The 22,861-nt window shown below is 42.1% G+C and overlaps 1 protein-coding gene across 1 annotated transcript in view; it reads right to left on the bottom strand.

Moving 5' to 3' along the window:
- Positions 1 to 2,778: 2,778 nt before the first annotated feature.
- Positions 2,779 to 22,861, bottom strand: part of gabbr2 (gamma-aminobutyric acid (GABA) B receptor, 2) — a gene marked incomplete at both ends in the record, with an annotated part of 152,123 nt that continues 132,040 nt past the window's right edge. Inside the window, 6 exons of the mRNA XM_079176597.1 lie at positions 2,779 to 2,944; positions 5,080 to 5,197; positions 10,155 to 10,284; positions 11,018 to 11,200; positions 11,416 to 11,640; positions 12,803 to 12,913. Of these exons, the coding sequence (XP_079032723.1) occupies positions 2,779 to 2,944; positions 5,080 to 5,197; positions 10,155 to 10,284; positions 11,018 to 11,200; positions 11,416 to 11,640; positions 12,803 to 12,913 (933 nt within the window). The remainder of the gene's footprint in view (positions 2,945 to 5,079; positions 5,198 to 10,154; positions 10,285 to 11,017; positions 11,201 to 11,415; positions 11,641 to 12,802; positions 12,914 to 22,861) is intronic.

Raw genomic sequence — 22,861 nt, 5'->3', positions numbered from 1 at the left:
CACTTTATTGCCCTCAGTGAATAACTGCTAAACCAGTAGCATAGTCGATGTGATGATGTCGAGTCCACTGAGAATCTTGGCATTGACATGTGTGAGCTGATCAACAGGTTAAAAGAACTTAAATCCATGATTTTTTTTTTTAAGGAAACAAAAAAAAATCTAAACTGTAGGTGAAGAAGATGAAAACGACAGAGTGGATTTGTCACGACAGTTGCAAAAACAGAGGTAACTCTGTGAATTATACATTTCATTTCATGCCGTCTTGAGAAAGCCAAATACCAAATATTCCATACACGGACACCATCATGGGGGCATCAGCAAATTGTACACAATCACATATAATGTAATATATAAAATGTGCAGTTGGTTTTCTTCTCCTGAAGGAAGAACCAACCCTCTGACAATGTCTCTCACTCGCTTGTCCGGTGACCGTGATTCTCTAATTGGCAACGATGAGGGAGACGCCGTGACTCCTTGGAGGTCTGTGCTCGGGGCTTCCCTGCTCCTGTGCTCAGCAGGGGCTGGAAGTGGGAGGAGTTCTCACGGGAAGTCACCCTGATATGTCCGATAGCAGGCGGATCTCTGCTAGCTTGTCTCCCCACTCCAATTCTGTGTCCTTGACTGGCCTTTGTAACTAAAGACAGTGTTTATGATCAGACATCGACTTGCAGAGGGAAATCCACTCCAGCTGAAGTGGAGCTTTCACCAAGTTCTCCCACACTGTCCCATGCATTGAGGCAATTTAATTTAAAGAAATCTATGACACGTTGTACAGTTTACAGATGTGTGTGGCCAATGTTGTAGTTTTGCTGGGTCGGCGCCAAATTCACCCCTAATTTATGTACTGTGGGTCCTGCAGGCTACAATATAAGACAACAGGCACGGCGTTCAACAAACGCCTTAAAAACTAAAAACCAAGACACCAATGGTGAAACATATGCTAAGAACAACCATCTTGCACTCCATAAAAAAGTCCTTTTTTTTTGTCCGGAGTCTCCGTTTGCTTTTCTCCTGCACGAGGACGACACCGTGTCGATGACCGTTTTGCTCAAGTGCAGCCTTCTTGGGCCCAGTTCAACAGCACTGAATTACATTTCCATAGCAACTGAGGTATGTTCACTGTTGCTAAGTGTGAAGTGATTTTTTCTTGACACTCAATGTGACAGAAAGCCCCGCGTCTGTGCTTTATGCTCTATCAATGTGACCAGCAGTGGTGTCATTGCCGTCTTGGAACTGAAAGCTGCAGCCGTTTTGGGGGCTGATCACACAAGGCTCTCCCTCCCATGTCTCCCTTGTCTTCACTACCGCTCGTGGAAATTCAAGTCAACCGTTTAATCCAAACTAGTTGTGGAGGTGGTCGACCTACATCCTTTTCCAACATCACCTCTTGAATGTTATTTCTTCCAAAAAAGGTAATTGTGCCCTTCTGCCGTTGACATGAAGCCATGGCCCCTCTCTGTGCTGGTTAGCTGTGAGGGCCAGATCAGATCAGACATCTTAACAGTCTATGGAGACCACTCTGTGGGGATCAATATGACCAGGCCTGTCACTAATGCCTTGTCTGAAAAGCAGCTGAAGTCATAAGGTGCGCTCTTACGTTTTGATCTAAATGTGTGCATTTCTTGGCATAAAACGCACATAAATAACAACTGTGGAACACTCTTTTGGTGCCTTTTAGCTCTATTTTCTAATATATGCAGCCTTGGAGACCTGTTAAAAGGCATAGCATCAATATTCTGTATAACATGCTTTCTGAGGACATATTAAGCAAATTGTAAGATATTAAAGGCTTACGCAAAGTCTGATGTGAAATCTCTGATGAAACCAGTGGTGCAAATTTAGCGAAAAAGGAATAAAGAGCCATGTGCGTCTTTATCCAAGTTATGATGAACGGGCCCCTGGTGCCTTTTCATGTTCTGTGACTCACTTTGATGTTTCTTACTTTGCTGCCCATAAGCTAAATTATCAACAATTACACAAACCAATTCAGATCTTTCATACGCATGTCTAGTTCTTTGTAGGGTTCCGTGTCACGATCAACCTGCTTCTGTTACAAGCTCTACATTTAGAACCCCTTTAATTGTCCATTCACAGCATATACAAAGCTTACAGTACATCAAAGTCAGAAATGATGATATATACATGTCTCCACAAGAACAGGGAAGGGGTCGGGGAGTATGTCGGATGATTTCCTTCGTTGGGTTTTTGTAAAATCCATGTCTCCACACTGGTATCCAGTCACTGAAGCAGTGAAATACTCAAGTTGAGATGACAAGCTCAAACGTAGCCACGAGCACATTCATACAACAGATAAGGAACAGAAACAGACAATCCCCTCTGAAGCAGATAAGGCTACACGTCAGGTCAGGGCTGGTCCACCACTGTTCCGCTATAGGGGTATCAGTGTGTCCGTGGTTGTGTGTGTATTTCAGTGTTTTTGTGTTTGTTTGACTGTGCATATGTGTGTTTGCCTAGGCAAGGGGAGCAGATGAACACGGGGACATTGCTGTGAATCATGGGAGTTTGTAAGAGTCATCCAGTGCCCACTCTGTCTCCTCCCACCCCTTTCCTGACTGAGGGTTTCAGTTCTCAAGAGAGGCTGGGGTGAAGAGGTACGAAGAGTGATACTCGGCCCCCCTCCCCCCTCTTCTCCCCTTGTCCTCCTTGTTTTCCGAGACAAAATACGCACATACGCTGACGATATCAGTCTATTTTTGTAGAAAAAAAGAACCATACATGTCTCCTCTGCAAAGAGCCAGGTGGGGGAGTGAATGAAGCTCACAGGCCAGAGACCATTACCCGGTAGGAGGGGGGCATGTGTCTGTGCCGTGGGCTGGAACCAGGGCTGCCGTTGGGGCTGGTGCAGCTGGCATCGACCCCTCCTATGGAAGGTAAGTAGGCATGGTGCAGGATGGGAAGCTGCAAGGACAGTCGGCGCTGTATGCTGCAGACAGAAAAGGAAAGTTACGACGTGAGAGACAGAGAGTAATTAAGTACATTTACTCAAATGCATGGAAGTACAATTTTGGGGTACTTCACATGATTTTTTTTATTTTTACTAGAAACTTTGGCATAAAAGTTGGAAGCCCTACACTCCCACCCACCTGACCTCTGACCTCCACATCTAAGGTCACAAAACTTGCTGCACAGAACACTTTTAATGTAAAAGTGCTCCAAAATCCAATATGAATGTAATTATTTGGGACATTAGGTTAGATTTTACATTTACGTATATTATCTACATATATTATGAACTATAAATTACATAACCCTACAGCAGCCGCAGCCACAAATGGGCCGCGAGAGATTTTATTAGGCTCGTCCAATACATTTGACCTTGTATTATTTAACATTTACAACTGCAGTACACCTTTGAGCCCCATGAAACTGAAAGTTTGTATTGTGCTGACAATTGTAGCCTACTTTTAACTACTTTTGTTTAACTGATGAGAGGAAACAAAAACAAATGACTCTGCCCAAATGCATTTATTTGGTCTCATTTATAAAGTACTTTGGCTATATGTTTTCAATAACACATTCGTAAAATCAAGTAGTGAGTTACCAAACGTTTATCTCTTCAAAATGGCTGGTTAACCTATTCAAGTTATTATAAGGGGATGTGGAAATGGCAGTAAAAATGGTCAGGAACGATCATTTACAGTAACATAGAAAAGATGGATCACAACAGACGGGCAAAGCACAGTTCATAAAGACCTCAGGATGTTTTCCAATTGTTTTTCCTGTCTTCTTTATCACCCTCAGTCCCTTCTCCACTTCTCCTTACTAAACCTCTAATCCGCCATGCCTCTCAGCTTCTGGGATCATCTGACAAAAAGAACATTTCATGCTTCCGCCTGCTGTGACAGTTCTCACCTAGCGCCACTGCCAGCCGCTTGCAAGAAAATTACATAACCAAATGGCAGTTATGTAAAAAATTAAGAGGGGGGGTAATGAAATCCAAGCTCAATCAGTGATAGACCGAGAGAAAAGTTGTAATTAGGTGAATTTTGTTAATATTAATGGGCCTAGTCAGTTGTCCTGACCTGTTTCTACTTGTGAAGGAAACACCTTTTTTTACTAGGACATCATTTTTTGATGTATAATATGACACAGACACAACATTATACCCCTGGTGTGTGACTTTCGGTAGCATTCGTCACGTCACATGGTCTTACCATTTGTGGTCCTCTATCTTTACTCTTACCATACCTCTTTCCCCACTTCTTTACATTTGTCTCTTCTTGTCTCTCGCTGCCTCTTTGTCTCTCTTCCCTCCATGTGATCAAACATTTATGCGGCACGGGAATAGCTCCAAGTGTTCCTTTACTTCTTCTCCCCGTCTATTTTCAGAGCTGCTTCCAATGCGAACTGTAAATCACTGGTTACATAAGCCTCTGTGAGTCTCTGCCGCTTTCTTTCTTCCTCTCCGCCTTCTCATCTTCATCTCTGTCTCTCTTTCCTATCTAAACATCCGTCCGTCTCTATCCGTCTTCTTACTGTAACTGCCCTCTCGACAATATTTTACCCCCACCTTGTCTGCTGTCTCTCCCATTCATGTCCATCCATCTGTCCCTCTATGCTACGCATTCTTCTCCTGGGTCTAGTAAAACAAGTGTGGGAGGGAGAGCTCTCAATGAAGCATGAAGTACCCCCCCCCCCCCTCCATTGATGAAGTCAACATCCCTCAACTTTGCTTCCTGAGTGAATGTAGATTTGTCACAAGACTCTCAGACCATATTCTCTTACAAGTTGGGACAACAAACCAATCGACTGCATGTCAACGCATGCATACTGTACAAGCACACGCGTGTGTTTGACTGTGAGTATATATGCTGCAGTCAGTCTAGCGTGGCGGGACAATAAACATACACGCTATTTGGTTATATGTATGTTGACGTGTCAGTGGGAGAAGAAAGGTACAGGACCGGTCCGTGCTTTCGCAGGGCTCTGTTGCCAGAGCAACCGCCTGAGAACTGCTGGTGGTTGCGATACGTGTAATGTGTAGTCTGATGAAAAAAAGCTGACAAGACAGTGAGAGGGACACGGGGGTAGAGGTGCTGAAGAAATAGAAGAGCTCACTGTTCGGGCGAGTTGATATCCTCCAGAGGACCTCTGTTTATTCTGGAAGGATCCATGGAGCCCCACTGCGCCTGAGGCTTCTGCTCCAGGTGATTCTTCAGTATCGACTTCTCTCCATCTGCATTGAAAACACATGTAGGTATTGTAAAAAATACGATAGGCCGTGTCAAATGGGCTGTCGTCCTTAACTGCCCAAAATGCTGGACTTTGCATGTGCCAGGCATCTGGGACGTGACTTTAAGGGAGTTGTTGAGACCAGCCTGTGGACCTAATACCTGAGTCATTGGTTTATTTAGGAGGTTGGGTAGTCGTGCGCATGGAAGGGGCTTTCTGTTACTTATGCTGCTACACTGATCCTGATGCCACGCAAAAGCAATAACAATCTGTAAATCCTGGGAGCATGGCATGTAATGAATTCCCTGGTTTGAGAAGGGTTATTATCGATGCACATGTGTCGCTGCACAGTTCATTCACACCACAAAGGTAAAAACACTCTTGCAAACCAAAAGAAAAGTAATGTTGTCGTCAAGACCACCTTAACAAAGATGAAGTCTCGACTAAGACCAGAGTGTATCAAGACCAAGACAAGACAAATACTTTGAGGGGTGGGGACCAAGTCAAGACCAAGACCAAGACCAGACCAGTGGCTCTCACTGCAACACGCAAACCATACAGGCACTCCTCAAATTGATCCACAATCCCATAAAAAACAAATGAAGCTTCCTCTTCATTCACCTCCTGATTACCAGATATACTATATGTGTGCATAGGAAATGTCTTCACAAAATAATTGCAATCCAAGAGATGAATTTGATGTGTTGAATGTCATTTGTTTTCTCTGAGCATCAACCGTGTCTGTCGACTGACGGTACTGTCAGCTTCTTTTTTCCAAAAAGGAAAACAGATCGCATAATCGATCACATCACATATGCAGGAGGACATTAAAGCCCAGGTAAAAACTTACACCAGTTTGGAACACATTTTAAAAGTGGAAACGGGTGCAAAGAGAAAGAAAGCATCAAAGTCAGATAGAAAAGAAAGAACCGTTATCCAGAGAGGAAGGCGGAGAGGACACAAGAAAAGGCTTCCCAACATTGATTTCTGCATTCTTCGCTCCGGATGTTGCGGGGGCCGACGAGGTTGAAACACAATAAGAATTGTAGTAAACAGCCTTGTAAAATGTACCTGGAGAGTAATGGGATGATTTCTTTCTCCCTACAGAGTTTTCTCTCCAGTTGTACCAGATTTCCCAGCACTTGCTGACCTGATTCACTGATCACAGCGCTCCATGGACATCTGAGCTCACTGAACTATTTTTAAGCAGACTAGTCCTCTTTGCATTAAAAAGAAAAAGCCTAACCTTGTAGCATTCAGAGCTGTGTTAAAAGCACACACACACACACACACAGACACACACACATTTATACACTTCTTTATGAATTCAGAATAGGTGTTCATGCCACAAAGTTCAGTTGTTGAGTTTGTCTTTTTCAAATGTCAACAGACCAGAGCCTTATTCATGGGTTGACTTTGATTCGCTGATCTGCAGTTAATGTTTTCAACAGTAAAGCGACACAAACTGTCCAAAATATGAATAAATGACTGCATTGCAGCACGAGGAAGATGATAAACATGACGGCTGCTTATCAACAACAATGACCTCTAACTTCTCAGCCGAAGATCCGTTCTCAGCAGCTAATCCGTCAGAAAACTACACCTTAACTGTCACCCTCAGGTTTCCTCCATCATGAAGATAGACAGAGAGAGAGAGACAGAGAGAGAGATAGAGAGAGACGTGAAGTGTGGCTTCTCAGTGAGGGTAATCGCTGTTGACATGGCGTTCTACACTTATAACAGCCACTCATTCACGGACCTCAATACATTTAGACCAGCTCTCTTATGAATACTGATGACTGCAGTTCGGAGCCGGCGATGATGATGATGATGATGATGATGATGATGACTGCCAAGCACAAGCAGATTGAGGCAAAGATTATATGCTGGTGATCTTTGAAGGAGGCTTAATGACCTGTGATTTTATTTCCATAATGTCAGATTGACGTTTCTGAGCAGCATCTAATGTGCTGTCTCTCTTTGTCTGATCTCTCGTTCTCCTTCTCTCCTCACAAGATCGTTATCGTGAACACTTCAGCAACCTAGACTTCTCTGTGTGAGTAAAAAGCAAAAGCTAAATATGAGAGTCTTGCTTTGAGAGAGCTCTGGCTCTACTAAGTTTTAATTCATCTGTCAGTTTTAAAACATGACAGGAGCAGGAATATGCCTCTATAAATTAATAAGACAGCCCACTTTTGTTGCTTCATTGTATCTGATCCCTATGCGCCAGGAGGCAAACGGATCATTTCTCTACCAGCATCAGCATGTTTCCCCTGCTGAGGGAAATAATAGTTGATAGCTGTCTAATCCTTTCAAAGGAGTGACATTTATTTTTGGAAGGCGTGTGCGCTCCAGAAACCAGCTATCTGTGCTTCTTTCATTTGTTTTCCAATTTAAAAATGGCCGATTCCCAATAGTTGCAACCAACTCCAACTGGTGGCAATGGGAGAGGTATTTGCTACTTTACTCAACGCAGGTTTTTAAATATGACTGTATTTAGTAATCTGACACAAATTTAGAGAAGACAAATACAGATTATAGTTTTTTTCTATAAAAATATTCCCGTAAACGAATATTTGTACTAAAAGTGTCTCTGTTCTCTTCCTGACAAACTAACCAGGACAGTGCATACACAGATTTAGTCTAAAATAAATGTATCGCTATGAGCCCAAACAATTAGAATTTTTAGTGATCTAAAATTAAGCCTGATAGCCGCCAGCTGCTGCCAGTTTAGAGAGATTATTTTTAACAAATGAAAAATGTTAGAAAGTCTTCGTTTAAATAATGCAAGACAAATATTTTCAGGTAATACGACACAATTTCTCTTCTTTTTTTCCCTGAGGAATGGAAATATGATTCGATACACATTTGAACCCTGATACACGGCTGAAAAACCTCTCTGCGTTCCATAAAAAGACAACACTGAGCCGCTCCATCAACCATTTGTGCAACAACACAGACATATTTTTATTTCAGATCGATCCTTGTAAGGGTACCTAACAAGGCTAAAACAGGAGGATGTGTAAGGCAGAGAAGGAGGAGGAACAGAAGGAAGCAGAGAACAAACTAAAACACAAAGAAGAGGCATTTGACACGTTGCCTGGCGAATGTACTAACTAACTGCCATCAGTTTGTTGCGTAACTATGAACTTTCACAGATGAGAAACTTCTCAAACAATTCCAACGCGGTCTGCTCCCAATCTGCAGAATGAGCGCAGCTGTTTTACTGCTTTACCTTCCACAAACTCAGACAAATCCATTCCTCGAGAGCGGCTTTGTGCTGGCGTGTGCATCCGATGTGCTGAAACTGTCTGCTGTACGATGTCACATCACCATCACCCTGCGTCTGTTCAAATGGGGCCTAATGCAAAGCGATGCTGCTGGGGTGTAAAGATTCACTGATCCAATTTGAGGACCTCGGCTTCATAATGCCTAAGATACAGCTGCATCAATTCAAATAGCCTGTGTCGGGCAGACCTTGGGAGGGTGAATGACACAAGCTCTGGAAAAGAGGGATACGACACGTATCTTTAGATTTTAGGACCTGATGTTTTACTCCTTGTGTTTCCCTTTGCTTATCTCACCCAATTATGGTTCACCTTAACTGACCCCTCCATCCCTTCTTTAATCTTCTCTCTATTTTTATCTCGAGTACATTGTTCAACACACGGCAAACAACATCCCACACACCAAATAATTCAGTGCAAAATCAAGTGTGGACTCACTTTGGGCTTAATAATAACCGGTGGGAGAGAAGTGTGACTACAGTGTGTGTAAAACTTGCTAAGCAGCAGTGGAGTATGCAGGTACTCTAACTAATCTCATGACTTATCCCAAGAAACGTCACAGACTTGCTGTCAGACAGAGTACTCATGTGTCCCTTCTTCACCTGCAGCTGACAGGAGCTCCAGCAATGGGGAAAAAAAAAAAATCCCGATATTATTTCAAGCCGCTGCTCTGAAAGCCGCGTTAAAATCCTCTACGAAAGCCACCGAATATGCATAAATAATGTGAAAAACCTCATTACAGCTATAAATATGACTTTATACTAAATTGCATCAGGCTGAATCACGCTGAATTGCATCTTACTGAGCTGCTCATTTTTGGTTTTTATCTTGGTCTATACAGACTGCTGCAATCTAGTTTCAGCCACCAGAAGCAGCATTAAACAACCCATCTGAGCAGCTCCAGTCAGCTAGTGAGGAAGAAAAGACACAGCATCTTGGATTTTACATGGGTTGTATTGATTGTAATGGAGAGCATCAACACATCATGAGAGTAAGTGATGTGTTTGTTACTTCACGCCCACCAAACATCAACACTGTTTCTCCGGATTGTCTTTGTGAGATTGTATCTTTCTATTCATCTATTCATTGCCTGGGACTAGACCTTTGAATCTGCCCACTCCACCTAGTTGACTACTTCGTCTGGCATCAAGACATGCAACAGCTGCTTCTCAGTTGTTAAAGCAATCGATCCAACGAGGGCCACAGGGGGATTAACTATTAGGGATGAACAGATCTGACTTCTTCAGTCCCTGTACTGATACGATTCCTGGGCTTTAGGTATCTGCCGATACAAAGTAAGATCCGATACCAGTCTGATTAATAAGCTGTACGCCTCACTGTGTGGAAGAGACTGAGATCAATCGTTTATGTATAAAACAACATCAGACTTGACTTAAACTTGACTTTTCTAACTTTATGACATATAAATACATACATTTAAATGTACTGGATTGTTATTTATTAAAATAATGGTATCAAGTACCAGATTGGCCTATTGATCCAGCTATTTGAGTCAGTATCGGACCGATATATACGATATCAGTATTGGTATCGGTCCATTTTTCTATGAGGTGAAACTTTTTCCATGTGCTTTGGAAGTACTGAATGCCAAAAATGGGTGGTGTCACACTGATGCCTTAAGGGCTATATGGAAACATACAGCCAGTTTCTCACCTTTAGCGTCTGTGAAGTTGCGTATGCTGAGGATGTTGTTGGCATCCGGGTAATGGTTCTGTTTGATGTAGGGAGTTTTCTCTGGGGTGTCCTGCAGCTGCATGGTCACTTCTTCCAGCTCTTTATCCAGCTATAAAACAGGAAGAACAAAGAAAATATTAGTTTATGTTTTTTTTTAAGTGGGTAAAAGTAGAGTGAGTACATTATTATCATAAACTGAACCATCTTTAATTCCATCAAGTTTGCAGAAATCATTCAAAGACGTGTGGCTCTATGGATAACTTTTCAAAACATAGGGAAGAAGGGAAAAGACTTCTGCCTGCCAAAGACATGATCATTTTACTTGTCCTTACTAGTGTCTGAGTAGCTCCTCATTTAAAACAATCATGAACAAAAGCAATGATAACAGCAGTAATTCACCTCTGAGAGAGCTGATAAAAAAAGCCAAGGTGATTGTTTTTTTTGTCACTCAATGTCAGTGAACATTTGAAGGAAGTGAATCTGAGAGAAGGTACAGCGTGGATGCTACAGAGACAACAGCATCTCTCTCAGAGTTCATTTTACACACACACAATTATTCTATTACGAATTAATGAAATGATAATTGAAAATGTACTGGCTTCAAGAGAGCTAGTTGTTTATTAGTTATTTAGGTTCAATGGAGTTAAATTATTTGGTTTTTCTTCCTTTTCTTGTACAACTTGTGCTCAGTTACTGTTTCTTCAATTACATTTAAGAGCTTCTTCTTATCCAGCGTATCGCATTGAAAACGCTGCCACCCACTGCAGCGTCGTCTTGTCTTGTAAAATCATGACAATCAATGAAAAAGAAATGAACATGAACGTGTATTCATCAGGTCAGACCTCTGTTATCCTCATGCGGAGGCGGTGGTTATCAGTTTGAAGCCCGTCCAGTCGCGAAGTGTTCGCCTGGTTGACGCTGGTGACTGAGGTGGAGGTCTTGGAGTCTTCCTTCTTCTGGTTCTGGGTGAAATTTAACCTGCGGTTCTGGGTGGCTGCGTCTGGGTTGGTCCTCATGGTGATTAACTGGAGAAGAAGGGTGTTGGGGTATTAGTCAGAGCTGCACTCTGCTATAAAATTACATGGGCAAAAAAAGCTACACATGTCTGTTTACGCTGCAATCTTAGGACACAGGATTTAGTGACGTGTGGTGTGTGAATCTGGTGATAATTAAGCACTCCAGTTTTTGAGTTAACCAGGTCTGCTCACACACACACACACACACACACAAATAAACTGACCTTGGGGACAAAGACCAGACAGAGCGTGATGGTGCTGCAAAAGATGATCACCAGTGCCACAATGCAGAACTGGACATTGGGCTGGTCCCTTGTAAGAAAAGACACTGCAGCGCCGATGATGCACATGATGCCCACGTTGTAAACACTCATCCCGATGTATTTGCTGTCGTTGAGAGCAGGGATGCTCACGTTCCTGGTCTCCCATGCCAAGAAACAGCCAAATAACTGTTGGGGAAAAGAGAGGAAAAGTAACATTTGTTTTTATTGAGAGAAGGTTAAACAGACTTTAAAAAGGCAGTGTCTCTGGGGCAATGCGCACACAGTTAGTCAAAAGTTTTGGTCATCCTCACTTTTTAAAGCTATGCAGTTTTTTGTTTTTCCAGAATAAAATATATCCTATTCATCTTAATGTTGTTTGTTGTACACTGCTCTTTATTGTTCTTCATAAATGGAGTGCCGAGAAACATTTAATCTCATTTGATTTAGCGTTAAGAAACACTTAAATAGTCAAGAAAAATCAAGTCCATAATTTGAATTCCTTAAAAAGGAGGAAAATAATCTTAAGAACATCTTTCTAAAGCAGCCTTTGGTTTCCTGCTTGTGAAATGTTTATTTAGAGTGTTTGTTTTGTGGAACATTAAAGTTGCAGCGGCAGCCTGCTGAATAATTCACTGTGTGCTGTGTAAATTGGCCAGCCTGCTTATCCTAAAGTCTAAATGAGAGTTAGCGGAATGACAAGCAGCAGATTTACAGGAGCAGTCATCAAGGATTAGCGGATCTCAGGTGTGTGAGCATGTGTACGCCAATGTGAAGTGATGGTGATGTGCGCGTGTATGCATTCATATGTGAGACTGTGTGTGTGTGTGTTTGTTTGTGTGTCTGTGAAGGCAGGGATGACTCAAGCCTTAATGCTTCTTTTTGCTGCGCTGTCCCTCCCTATGCACAGATGTGGACTCCTCTCAATCACTTGATACACACTTTTCCTGCTGCTCAACTTCTTTGTTGCCGTCTTATTATTTTACAGCAAAGCCCCTCCTTGTTACCCTACAATTTGATCTCTCCGTCTTTTCACTATTTTTGATTGTATTTTTTCAAATTAATTAATTAATGTTTATTTTGAAAGAGACTTATACAGTATACATAGAAAACTGCTAAAAAATTATCCAATGCAATGTATCAGAGCCTTTATAGATACTGCTAACTTCCAATGCCCCTGCTATTTGCGTAATATTAGCAAGTTAAGCAACAACACTAAACTGATACCACAACAATGTAAAGGAATAGTTTGACATTTTGAGACGTACACACTGATTACATGTGTAAATGTGTGTTCATGTGTGGGTACAGACTGTGACTACATGATGAACGGTTGACCCTTTCCTCTCACCATTAGCAGTCCCTTGTAGGCGTAAACGATGCCCAGCCAAATGGTCATGTGGGTGTTCTCACAGTGCTCCAAGAAGGGACGGATGGCTATGTCTCGGCCTTGGGGGTCCGCCTGTTGACAAACACAAACACATAGAGAGGAGGATTTAGTACAAACCTCCAAAAAGGCAGGTGAACAAAAAAGTGCAAAGTGCACAGTAACAGTGAAACAGGCAGCATTTATTTACGGAGCAATAAAACAGAAACCCAGTAAAACAGCTGAAAAAAGGAAGAAATCCTCAGGAGGCAAATGTTTCCACGTTTGTTTTTCTCTTTGCAGGTGTTCTAATTTCACATTCAAGGACAAAAGATACACGGACTGTCCGCTGTTAGTCAGAATGACGGTGTCACTGATCAAACATCCAGGTGTGTAATCAAACCGCGTCCCATCATGGCCACTGGGCTTCTCCAATGTCGGCTGAAGTTAAATGAATCCATGCAAAGGACACTAATGGGCACGACTAATGAGGCTTATTCATTAATGTGATTTACACCTCCTCTTTTTTATTCTTGTTTCTCACTCAGTCTTTTTCACGCCATCTCTCCATCCTGCCCCAGTCTCTCTATTTATTTAGCTGTCTTTTCATTTCCACTGTCTTCCATAACAGCTGTTGACACGTGTGACTTACGGGGGAAATTAGCACCTGAGGTGGATATTAATATGCTAAAACACGTCACCTCTCCTCTCTCTTTCTCACTCTCTCTGTTAGGCAGGGCTTTAAAAAGCTTTTAATAAGAGCATTAGTCTGCCCTGCATGGATTCATCTGAGGCCACACCAATATATCAACGCTGAGACACCTGGGGCAAGGCTGGGCATGATGCCATGCTGCTCGCTAGGTGTGTGTGTGTGTGTGCGTGTGTGTGTCTTCAGGCTTATTTACAGTAAGACATGTCTAATGGCTCAGCAGATGGTGCTCGTGTGTATTTGTGTACACGCATCTACGTCAAAAAATGCATCAAAGTGCATCAAATTTGCAGAAATTCAGTTCATAATACAAAGTCCTTTAAGGCAGAAAGCAAGATGAGGAGAAAGGAATTATAATGAAATGTGAGCTTTGTTGTGGTCGTCACTCCCCACACATACAACGCTGAGAATGCATTTTGTTAAATGTGTCTCATGTGAACGCCCTCGACACAAAATAAATACACACCTACACATACACATCCCTCTTTGGCAGCAAAATCCACTTCCACTAGTCCCCTTGACCCCCATATTCTCCATTCAGCTCCCATTAATGGAAATTGCAGCTATTCATGCGTTCCTATATGACCTTGAAATTAGTGGTTTTCTATAGAATGATCACTTAAAATGGGAAATTGGTGCTTAAAAAGCTGCAGTGATCCACCCAACAGAGATGAACCGTATCATTTCTGGATATCTATGAAGTGTTGTATCATAGTACAGTTCTCTAGCTTTAATTCCCGTGTCGCCGCCTTGGAAATACAACTTTCACACAGTGTTCCTCATCCTGCTTGCACTCGCTGTCTTTTGCTTTCAACATTCAATCCCACAAAGGATTACGTATGCAGAACACATCACACGCTGTTTGCTAAAAGACACCGCAACGACAACGTGGCAGGCGGAACCCCCCCTACAACTCAGATGTAGATTCAACTTTTCCACCATCTGCCGAAGATCGTCATAACCTCTGATGTCTCAAAACAGAAACACGTGATAAAGCGAGGATCGCTTCGGTGGCAGTGAGTTCACACACTTTGTCAAAGCACTCTCGTGTAACCCTTTGCGAGACTTCCCGTGGCAACCGTGTGACTCATGTCACTCATATCTGTGAACATTCTGGGACTCGATCACTGGAATATTGTTAACTTGACGGTGAAGGACTGGCAGAGCAGTGTTTCTGCTTTAAAAGCCATCAAGGAGGTGGAAACACAGGAAAGTGGAGCAGGAGATGACGCACAGACCGGCTTTTTTTATATTTCAAAAGGAACCACAATTAGTTGACGCAGTACAGAAAATGGAACCGGAGACTCAAGCATGGTATTTTCATCATACAGCTACGGGTCATTTCTTCATAAAATAAATGATTTCAAACTTAGAAATGTGTTTGAGCTGAGTTATGCAAAAGATGCCCCGGTTTGGCCAAGTCTCTGGTCATGGATCGTCTCTTGTCACAGGCAGTGATAGATGTTTGCAATGCAGACAATCATTCTGCAGACTGCTGGTCACTTCTGACTGACGTAGCGTGGAAGATGATGCTCTACAAAAACAGGCCTCACTCCCTTTGCCTTTCCTACATTTATGGCAGAAAAGACTAAAGCCCTTTTCAAACATGGAATATATCGTCGCTGAGTTCATCTCTCCGTTCAGGCGATAACCTTTTTCATACTAGGTCAGACCTAATGTTAATTGTTTGTTTCCACTGAACGGCTTTGCAGCATCGTCTGCATCTTCGTCATTTCTGTACATGTCACACTTGTTGCGAATTATTCCGTTCATTCGATATGAGAGGCACATTCTGCATCGGTGCTCTTTGCAAAGTCGCAGCTCCGAGCAAACTTGTGTCACTAACAACAAAATGATAAGACAAAATGAGATATAATGCTTATTAGGCTCGGGAGTCTATCGCAGCAGAGCAGACGGCGCCGTTTGGAGGGAAGCTGTCTGGGGAGTTGCCAGGCAACAGGGCTGTAGGCAGCGGGCGGCCCCAAAGCGGCGGTGATGGCGGCAAAAGTGGCGGTTCACTGTCATTTTTCACAGCATTAGCCCTCTAACGGGATCACTCTGGGAGGGCAGGCAGATTCTCTTTGGAGGAGTGGCGCGAGATGAGGCGATGAAAGGAGTGATGGAGGAAAGAGGGAGAAAGAAATGGAGGGTGGGATGGAGAGGAGACAGAAGCAAGAAGTATGGCTGGAAAGATGGAAGTTGAAATAAATGGAATAATAAAGGGATAGCAGGATAGATGGAAGAAAGGTACAAATGACGGCATGGAGAGGTAAGATAAATATATGCTGTCAATCATGTTTCCTCAAAGAGAAAAGTGAAGGAAAGGAGAACATCTAAAATAAAGAGACCATTAGAGAGCAGAGGGGAGTGAATGCACCAGGAAGAGCTGAGGAAAGGTGGAGAAATGGAGGTAAAGATCAGGGACAAACTGACAGTAAATTGCAACTGTTTGACTATTTGTGTGTTTTTCCGTTAAAACCCTGTAGGTGTCGACGTTTGCATTCTGTGAGCACACATACGTAATGTGAATGGGATCGTTTGCGTGCCAGTGTGTATGTGTGCATGTATATAAAGATGAGCTATCGGGCAAACACTGACGGGAACACTCCATCAAACATACTGGCAATTACAACAGAGGAGATTCCACCATGGTGGAAGAACGAGGGAGAAAGAGAGAGAGAGAGAGAGAGAGCTGGGGACAAAAGATATGTATTTTGGGTGGAGTTTTAGACTTCGTGGCAGCAATTTATGTTGTAGTAGTTCGTGACTGTGATGAAAAATGACGACGGGAAAGCCACTGAGAATAGCAGAGAGGAAAAACAGAAATCATTTTTTAAAAAAGGTTGGTTTTTTTTGTCCTCAAGGATGATTGTAAAAGTTTTATCATAAAAATGCTGCATCAAATTACTGTGTTGTGATTACTCCAGGGATTAAATAATTTACATTTCTGAATGCTGAGGCTATTTGAAATCTCTCTCAGAACACTAAGCAATGTCATATGTTGTTTATCAAATAATAACGACAAATGTAGATTTTCTGATTGGTGGTTGGTGGTGTTTTGAATGTCAGCGGGTGGCATCGTGCTCTGCTGATGCCGTGGGTACTGACCCCACCAACTGTTTTCCTGGGCACAGAGACAGGGAGAGAAACGCACTGAAACTGTGCTGTCTGATAGAGATTTCACGCAAACACAAACACATTATCCTGCGTGGCACCAACTGTTTTCATACATGCAAATACAGACATTTTCTGCATTAGTCGTATGTCATTCTCAGCCTGCCTCCGCTGTCTGAGGGTAAATACCGCTATTAGGACTTTAAAAGCTTGTGACAAATGTCATAGCATGAAAAATATGTGTTGAAAGTGGTTTTAGAAGAGACCCAATTAGTACCACAGTTAATCAAATTTCATTTTTGGTTTATAGTCTCGAGGACTGGGGAAAGAAGGAGAAGCAGGATTTTAGAGAAATGTTACAAAGATGGAGGTATTTAAAGTATGAATGAGGGGAAAAGCCAGGATGAGAGATTTAGAGAGTGAAAGGGGGAGAAAAACAAACCGAGAGCACAGAGGGCAAAAAGATAGGAAGATGAAAGGCAACTTTATGACGCAGTAATTTGTAGGAAATCATTTGAGAAGCAGCGAGCAGAGTTTTCACAAGCCTTCTAGGAAATTCGGAACAGCAGTAATGGCCTTTAGACAAGCAAATAGGAGAAGTGCATGGTGGGTAATTCACTCAGCTGGTTGGACAGGGAGGTTGATGCCAGTAATGCTAAAAAGGAGTTCACACCCACTGAGGAGATATTTTCTTGTAGGCTCCACATAACACAACGACTGTAAATGCCCAGCCACAACTCAGATGGCAACCTAATTTCAAAATGTAATGACAGCAGCTCTGATTGCCTCATCCTAACCAAAACTCTTAGTTTTCCCCTTAGTTATGCATATGGTTGGATGGAACTCATATAACTATAATTGTTGTATTTTCACATTCAAGAATATGCACCCAATACTCTCCTCATATTCATATTCTTCCTATTTTTCCTATGTTGTCTGCAGGCAATAAGTCGTTCTCACTGTACAGTCTGGTTAGACACTAGCTGTTAGAAATGGCTGCTAGCAACAAAGCTGTTGCCAAAATGTTGCTTTTTACTTTTAAAACGCATCAAATGGATGCCAGCAATAGGCTGTTAAACCGCAAATGGAAAAAGCTAACAGTGCAAACGGAGAGTACGAGGCGTGTTCGCTGCGTGCCAAAGAGCTTCAGGACTTAGGGCAAAACTTTGAGGAAGAAAGGGGAAACACTTTACTTTGAAGTCCCCTCGTTTAGCAATAATATACAAAAACATTAAATACATGTTTATAACACTATAATGTAGTTGGACACAGATATCAGTGTTTATTAATGTATTTGCCAGCGACTATAACTCGTCCCGAGGGCACCTATAATTGGAGGCTGCTGTATAAAACTGATAATGAATGACTAATATAGTAAAACACTCTTATGAATATAAATATTTCTTCGTAGGAAAAGTTATAATCATTGACAGATACTATACATTCATAAACACTTAACATGGCCTTATATATGCGTACAACCAGTTACAGAATTAGCTCATGCTGCATGCAAGTATGGTCAAGGAACTACAGAGCAAGTATCAACTGACTTTTTTGTGATTAAGCAAACTGCATTATTCTGCGCACACTGTGTAATATCAACCGCTTCTCAGCTGCTGCAATAAATAGAGCTTCATGATGTTATGCTCAAAACCAGTGCTGCGTCCCCATTTGATAAACTGGGCCTCCCCACTGAGGTGGTGAGATTATTAAAGGACCTTTTAAGTTTCCAGGTGCTGGTGTGTGTGTGCAATAACAGTGAAGCACCTGATTCATTTAATGAGGCTCACAAGTTGAAGATCAGATGACGAACATTGGATGACGCACAACAGTCACCTGTCAGGGTCTGAAAAGTTGTGGCTAATTAAAGTCAGCAAACAACTACTTTCCAAGGAGGCTTACATTGTTTATCCTACCAATGTTTTTGAAATGATACAGTATGAGTTTTCTTTTGTTAAATGGATTAATTTGAACCTAGTTTCTATTTGACTACATGGAAAAAATGCTTGCTATTAAGTGTTCCTCGCTCCACTCATTACTAAATATAAGGGGTTAGGCGATGTTATGTTAACATAGGAGCAAGAAACTTTGCCCATTGAAAACCATGCATCTCCAAATATGGTGATTTTTAATTTTTGAGATAAACGGATGGCTGAAGTGTTCTATTATGAGTTCAGAATCAGAATCAGCTTTATTGGCCATGTATGCGTACGCATACATGGAATTTGTCTCTGGTTTCCACTCCGCTCTCAATGTACATACACTATTTTACAATAAACAAGGAGAAATATATAAGAATAAAAAAGGGCAGCAAAAAAGTAGAACAGATGTAGGTATAAACATTTAACAGCTATATACAAAATTGTATATATATATAATACAATAGTGCAAACAGAGGTAGTAGTGCAATATTACTTATTTATTGTTCGTGAGAGTGACAGCCAGTGGAAAGAAGCTGTTCCTGTGTGTGGTGGTTTTGGCGTACAGAGCCCTGTAGCGCCTACCAGAGGGGAGGAGTTGGAACAGCTTGTGTCCAGGGTGTGAAGGGTCTGCAGTTGCGAAAACTCATTGAACTATCTAAAAAATGCATTGGCATTATTTTCTTAGCTCATAAAAAGTTGACGATATTGAGATACTCGGTTTTCACAGGATAGCAAATCAAGAGAATAATAGACCTACATCTAGGGAATATGCAAAGTGATGTTAAGGTGATACTGAGGCTCATAAAAGTTACGATTTTCCCTTTTTTACTTAATCAAAAAGGTATACAGCACAGTGAGAAGAGTTTACCCCATAAAGATGTTAGATGTCATATGGTACATGCTGACACATCCACTAGTATGAAGAAAGACAAATGAGAGGAAGGAAGGGAAGAAAAAAGACCAGTGAGGAAGGGTTGAAAGAAGTGAGGAAGGGGGGTGTGAGAGAAGGAGCAGGGGGAGAAAGCGAGGGAGGGTAAGGGTGGTGTGCCCCCAGCCGAGGCTGACCTACATGCAGAGGGGCCATGGTGGCAGGGCGGCAAGACGCCGCTGGCACTCCGAGCCATGTCTCTGCCATCCCTCTACACAGTGTACGTGAACACCATCTAACATGTATGTGTGTGTGTGTGTGTGTGTGTGCCTGTGTGAGAGAGCTTGTGTGAATTTTACTGTAGTGTCCCAGTCACACCGGATGGGTGACCAGGATATTCCACCCCAGTGCATCTTCACAGATATTATTCTGGTTCGCTTAAGAGAGAAGAGAGAATGAGGTAGATGCGGAGAGAAAGAAAAAAAAGGCAACAGAGATAAGATAATAACCCCAAAAAGTTAAGAAATTAAACACAATCACACGTAATCTTCATTAAACTACAGAATTCACATCTCACCATACAGTTTCCATCCCCCTTAAGAGTCTCCTCCTCCCCCTCCTCTCCTCTTCCCCACTAATGATGATACAATTATGTCTTTACTTGAATGTGTCTGTCTGTATTTAAATATTTCTGCTCCCTTGCTTGCTTGAGCATCCACCCCCCCTTTCTTCATTTTTTTTCATACAAGCCTGTAATCCCATTTGAGGACTTAATCCTTCTGATAGTACCATGGCCCAATGACCTTCTAACCACCACTGGGCCAAATTGGCAGTAACATGATGAAATTGTGAAAGGATTTTTTTTTTTCTCTTACTCCCCTCTCTCTGCAAGGAACTGGCACAATAGTGTTTTGACAAAAGACTGATTCCTTGTTTTCTTCCAATAACTGGCTGACCTACTAAAGACTGGAAACAAACTGGAGCTTCATGCAAGGAAATGAACAGCTGGCAGGTCAGTTTTTCACTGACGATTGTCTGTGACTACGACACGCACAGGGGTCCATCCCTGTTTCTTGGTCTGGAGGTGTCAGCATACGTGTCAAGTCTCTCAGTTTACCTGAGAATCCCAAATTAGTGCCTTTGCACTCTTTTGAATCATCACACATTCATCAGAAAAGTTGTGTAATCCCAGTTTCAAAAACACGTCAGTGTTACGTTTGAGATTATCTTTCCATTATAGGTGAAGGTTGAAATACAAATGCAACGCAAGAGCAATCAGTCAAAGATCTGATGAAATTAAAGTGAGTAAAACAGTACAAGACAGTTCAAGTTTTTAGGTTGGCAGGTAAAAGGTGGAGAAATACAAACAAAAACGTCAAAGGAAGACACTTCAAAGTAAGGAAAGAGGAGGCTACTAGCCCCTCCACATTTAAATAAAATATGAGGGAAAAACACACACATGCTGACACCTAGACAGTAGATAAGTGCTCAAAAATAGACTTATGCACTCACTTATGCATTCTCACAAAATTACAGTATAATGGCACATACAAATAAATACACACACACACACACACACACGGGTGCAGCTCCCTGGGCTCCAGCAGGGAGCTGCCTTAACTGATTTATTAAAAGCTAAACGCGTCATTAGTGTAAGCGGCTAACCCTGAACATTGGGCTCATTAGAATATGCAAATGATGTGGTATAGCCTGACAGTCTGCTAGATTGCAAGCTAAGGCTTTTGCTATCATAGAATCCAACTGCTTTTATGGGCGCTATTTCTTAAACATACCTCCCTGTCATAACGCTAGCTTTCATCAAAGCGCCCATTTGCACGCCGTGTAGCTTAGGCCTGTATGTTGGGTGTAACTGCCTAATGTCATTGTTGCAGAGGAGGGCTGGGGGAGTATATTTCTTGGGAGGTGGTAATGCCAGAGAAGTGTGAATACTTTTAATAAGATATGCATACTATACTTTACTTTTAGACATATCCTGATCACCTTCATTTGCACCCGTCACAGATTGCCGATGAGCCATATCGGCCGATACGGATCGTTTTTGTTGTCATTTTGTTTTGTTATAGCAGTTGGTAGACAAGGCTCCATGCTATTTTTTGTCACGACCAACATGCTATCCTTTTCCTTTGTTATAGTCATCTGTATTGGATATTTACATACAAGCACACTATTCAAATTATTAGGAAATAAAGATTGTACTTTTAGCTAGTAGTTATATTTATGTATTAAAAGCTGCTTAGAGCTATGGTTAGGAAGTTGGTCATAATCTCCTCTCCTGCGTCTATTTTTTCTAGCGGTGATAACACCTTGTTCAAACAAGTGTGTTTATTTACGTTCCTAACTCAAGTTTACTGGGTTAAATTTTAACACATGATAACGTTATAATTTACCTTCGCACAACACTTTTTCTTGAGTAGAGCATCAGAATCGGCCACTAGAAAGCATTAATGCCAATTTCCTGATCACATATTTCTTACTGCGTATTGGCCAATAACGATGGGCAGTAAAACTGATTGCGCAACAGTTTAATTTCTCTGAGGTTCAGATGTGTGCTGATTGAGGGGAGGAGGGGAGGGGGGGGGATTACGGACAATTACACCACTGCTTGCCACCACTGCTAAGCAGCAAAATGAAAAATATATCTACAAAACACTGATTGGAATGTTGCTGGAAAACAAACAGCAGGGAAGATCCAGTCCACACAAACGCACTCTCTTTAACACCTGTGCCATTATTTATCTGAAGGACCATAATCAGGATTTGTAGCTGTGAAGAAGCTCATAAATCCTGGTTGACTCAGTGACAAATGGAAAGAACCCAGAACCGTGGATAAGCCATCAGATATGACAAGTTACTCTCACACATCACCTCACGCTTAGGTATTTCTCCTATTCTTTCTCTATCTTTCTCCTTCATTTTCCTTCCAGCTATCTTTCTCATTGCAGCTCCCTTTTTCTAGCGATTTAAAACGAACCGGAATGGTCGATGACTCCAAATCTATCTGGAGTTTGACGGACAGTCCACTCTAGGACGCATGAACCCACGGTGTCCCTCTAAATCATCACTCCCAGAGATTAGTGGAGGTGCTTGTCCAAAGCGAGGAATAACATACAAGCAGCACATATTTTACTCTACATTTTCCAACAGCCAGCCAGCAAACACACACACACACACACACACACACACACACACACACACACACACACACACACACACACACACACACACACACACACACACACACACACACACACACACACACACACACCTTTGCCCTCTGCCACAACAATGGCACTAATCTAATTTTAATGGAAATTCTCCTATAAATAATCTACTCCAGTTTCTGATTGCAGGGCTGAGGGTTACATTCACTGATGACCTTTTCCCTCTTCTTATTTCATCATTCCACTTGT

Source organism: Pholis gunnellus (genome assembly GCF_910591455.1).
Source record: "Pholis gunnellus genome assembly, chromosome: 16".
In the NCBI taxonomy this organism is placed as follows: Eukaryota; Metazoa; Chordata; class Actinopteri; order Perciformes; family Pholidae; genus Pholis; species Pholis gunnellus.
Note: the sequence above shows the minus strand (reverse complement) of the source record. Positions and strands in the feature narration are given on the sequence as shown.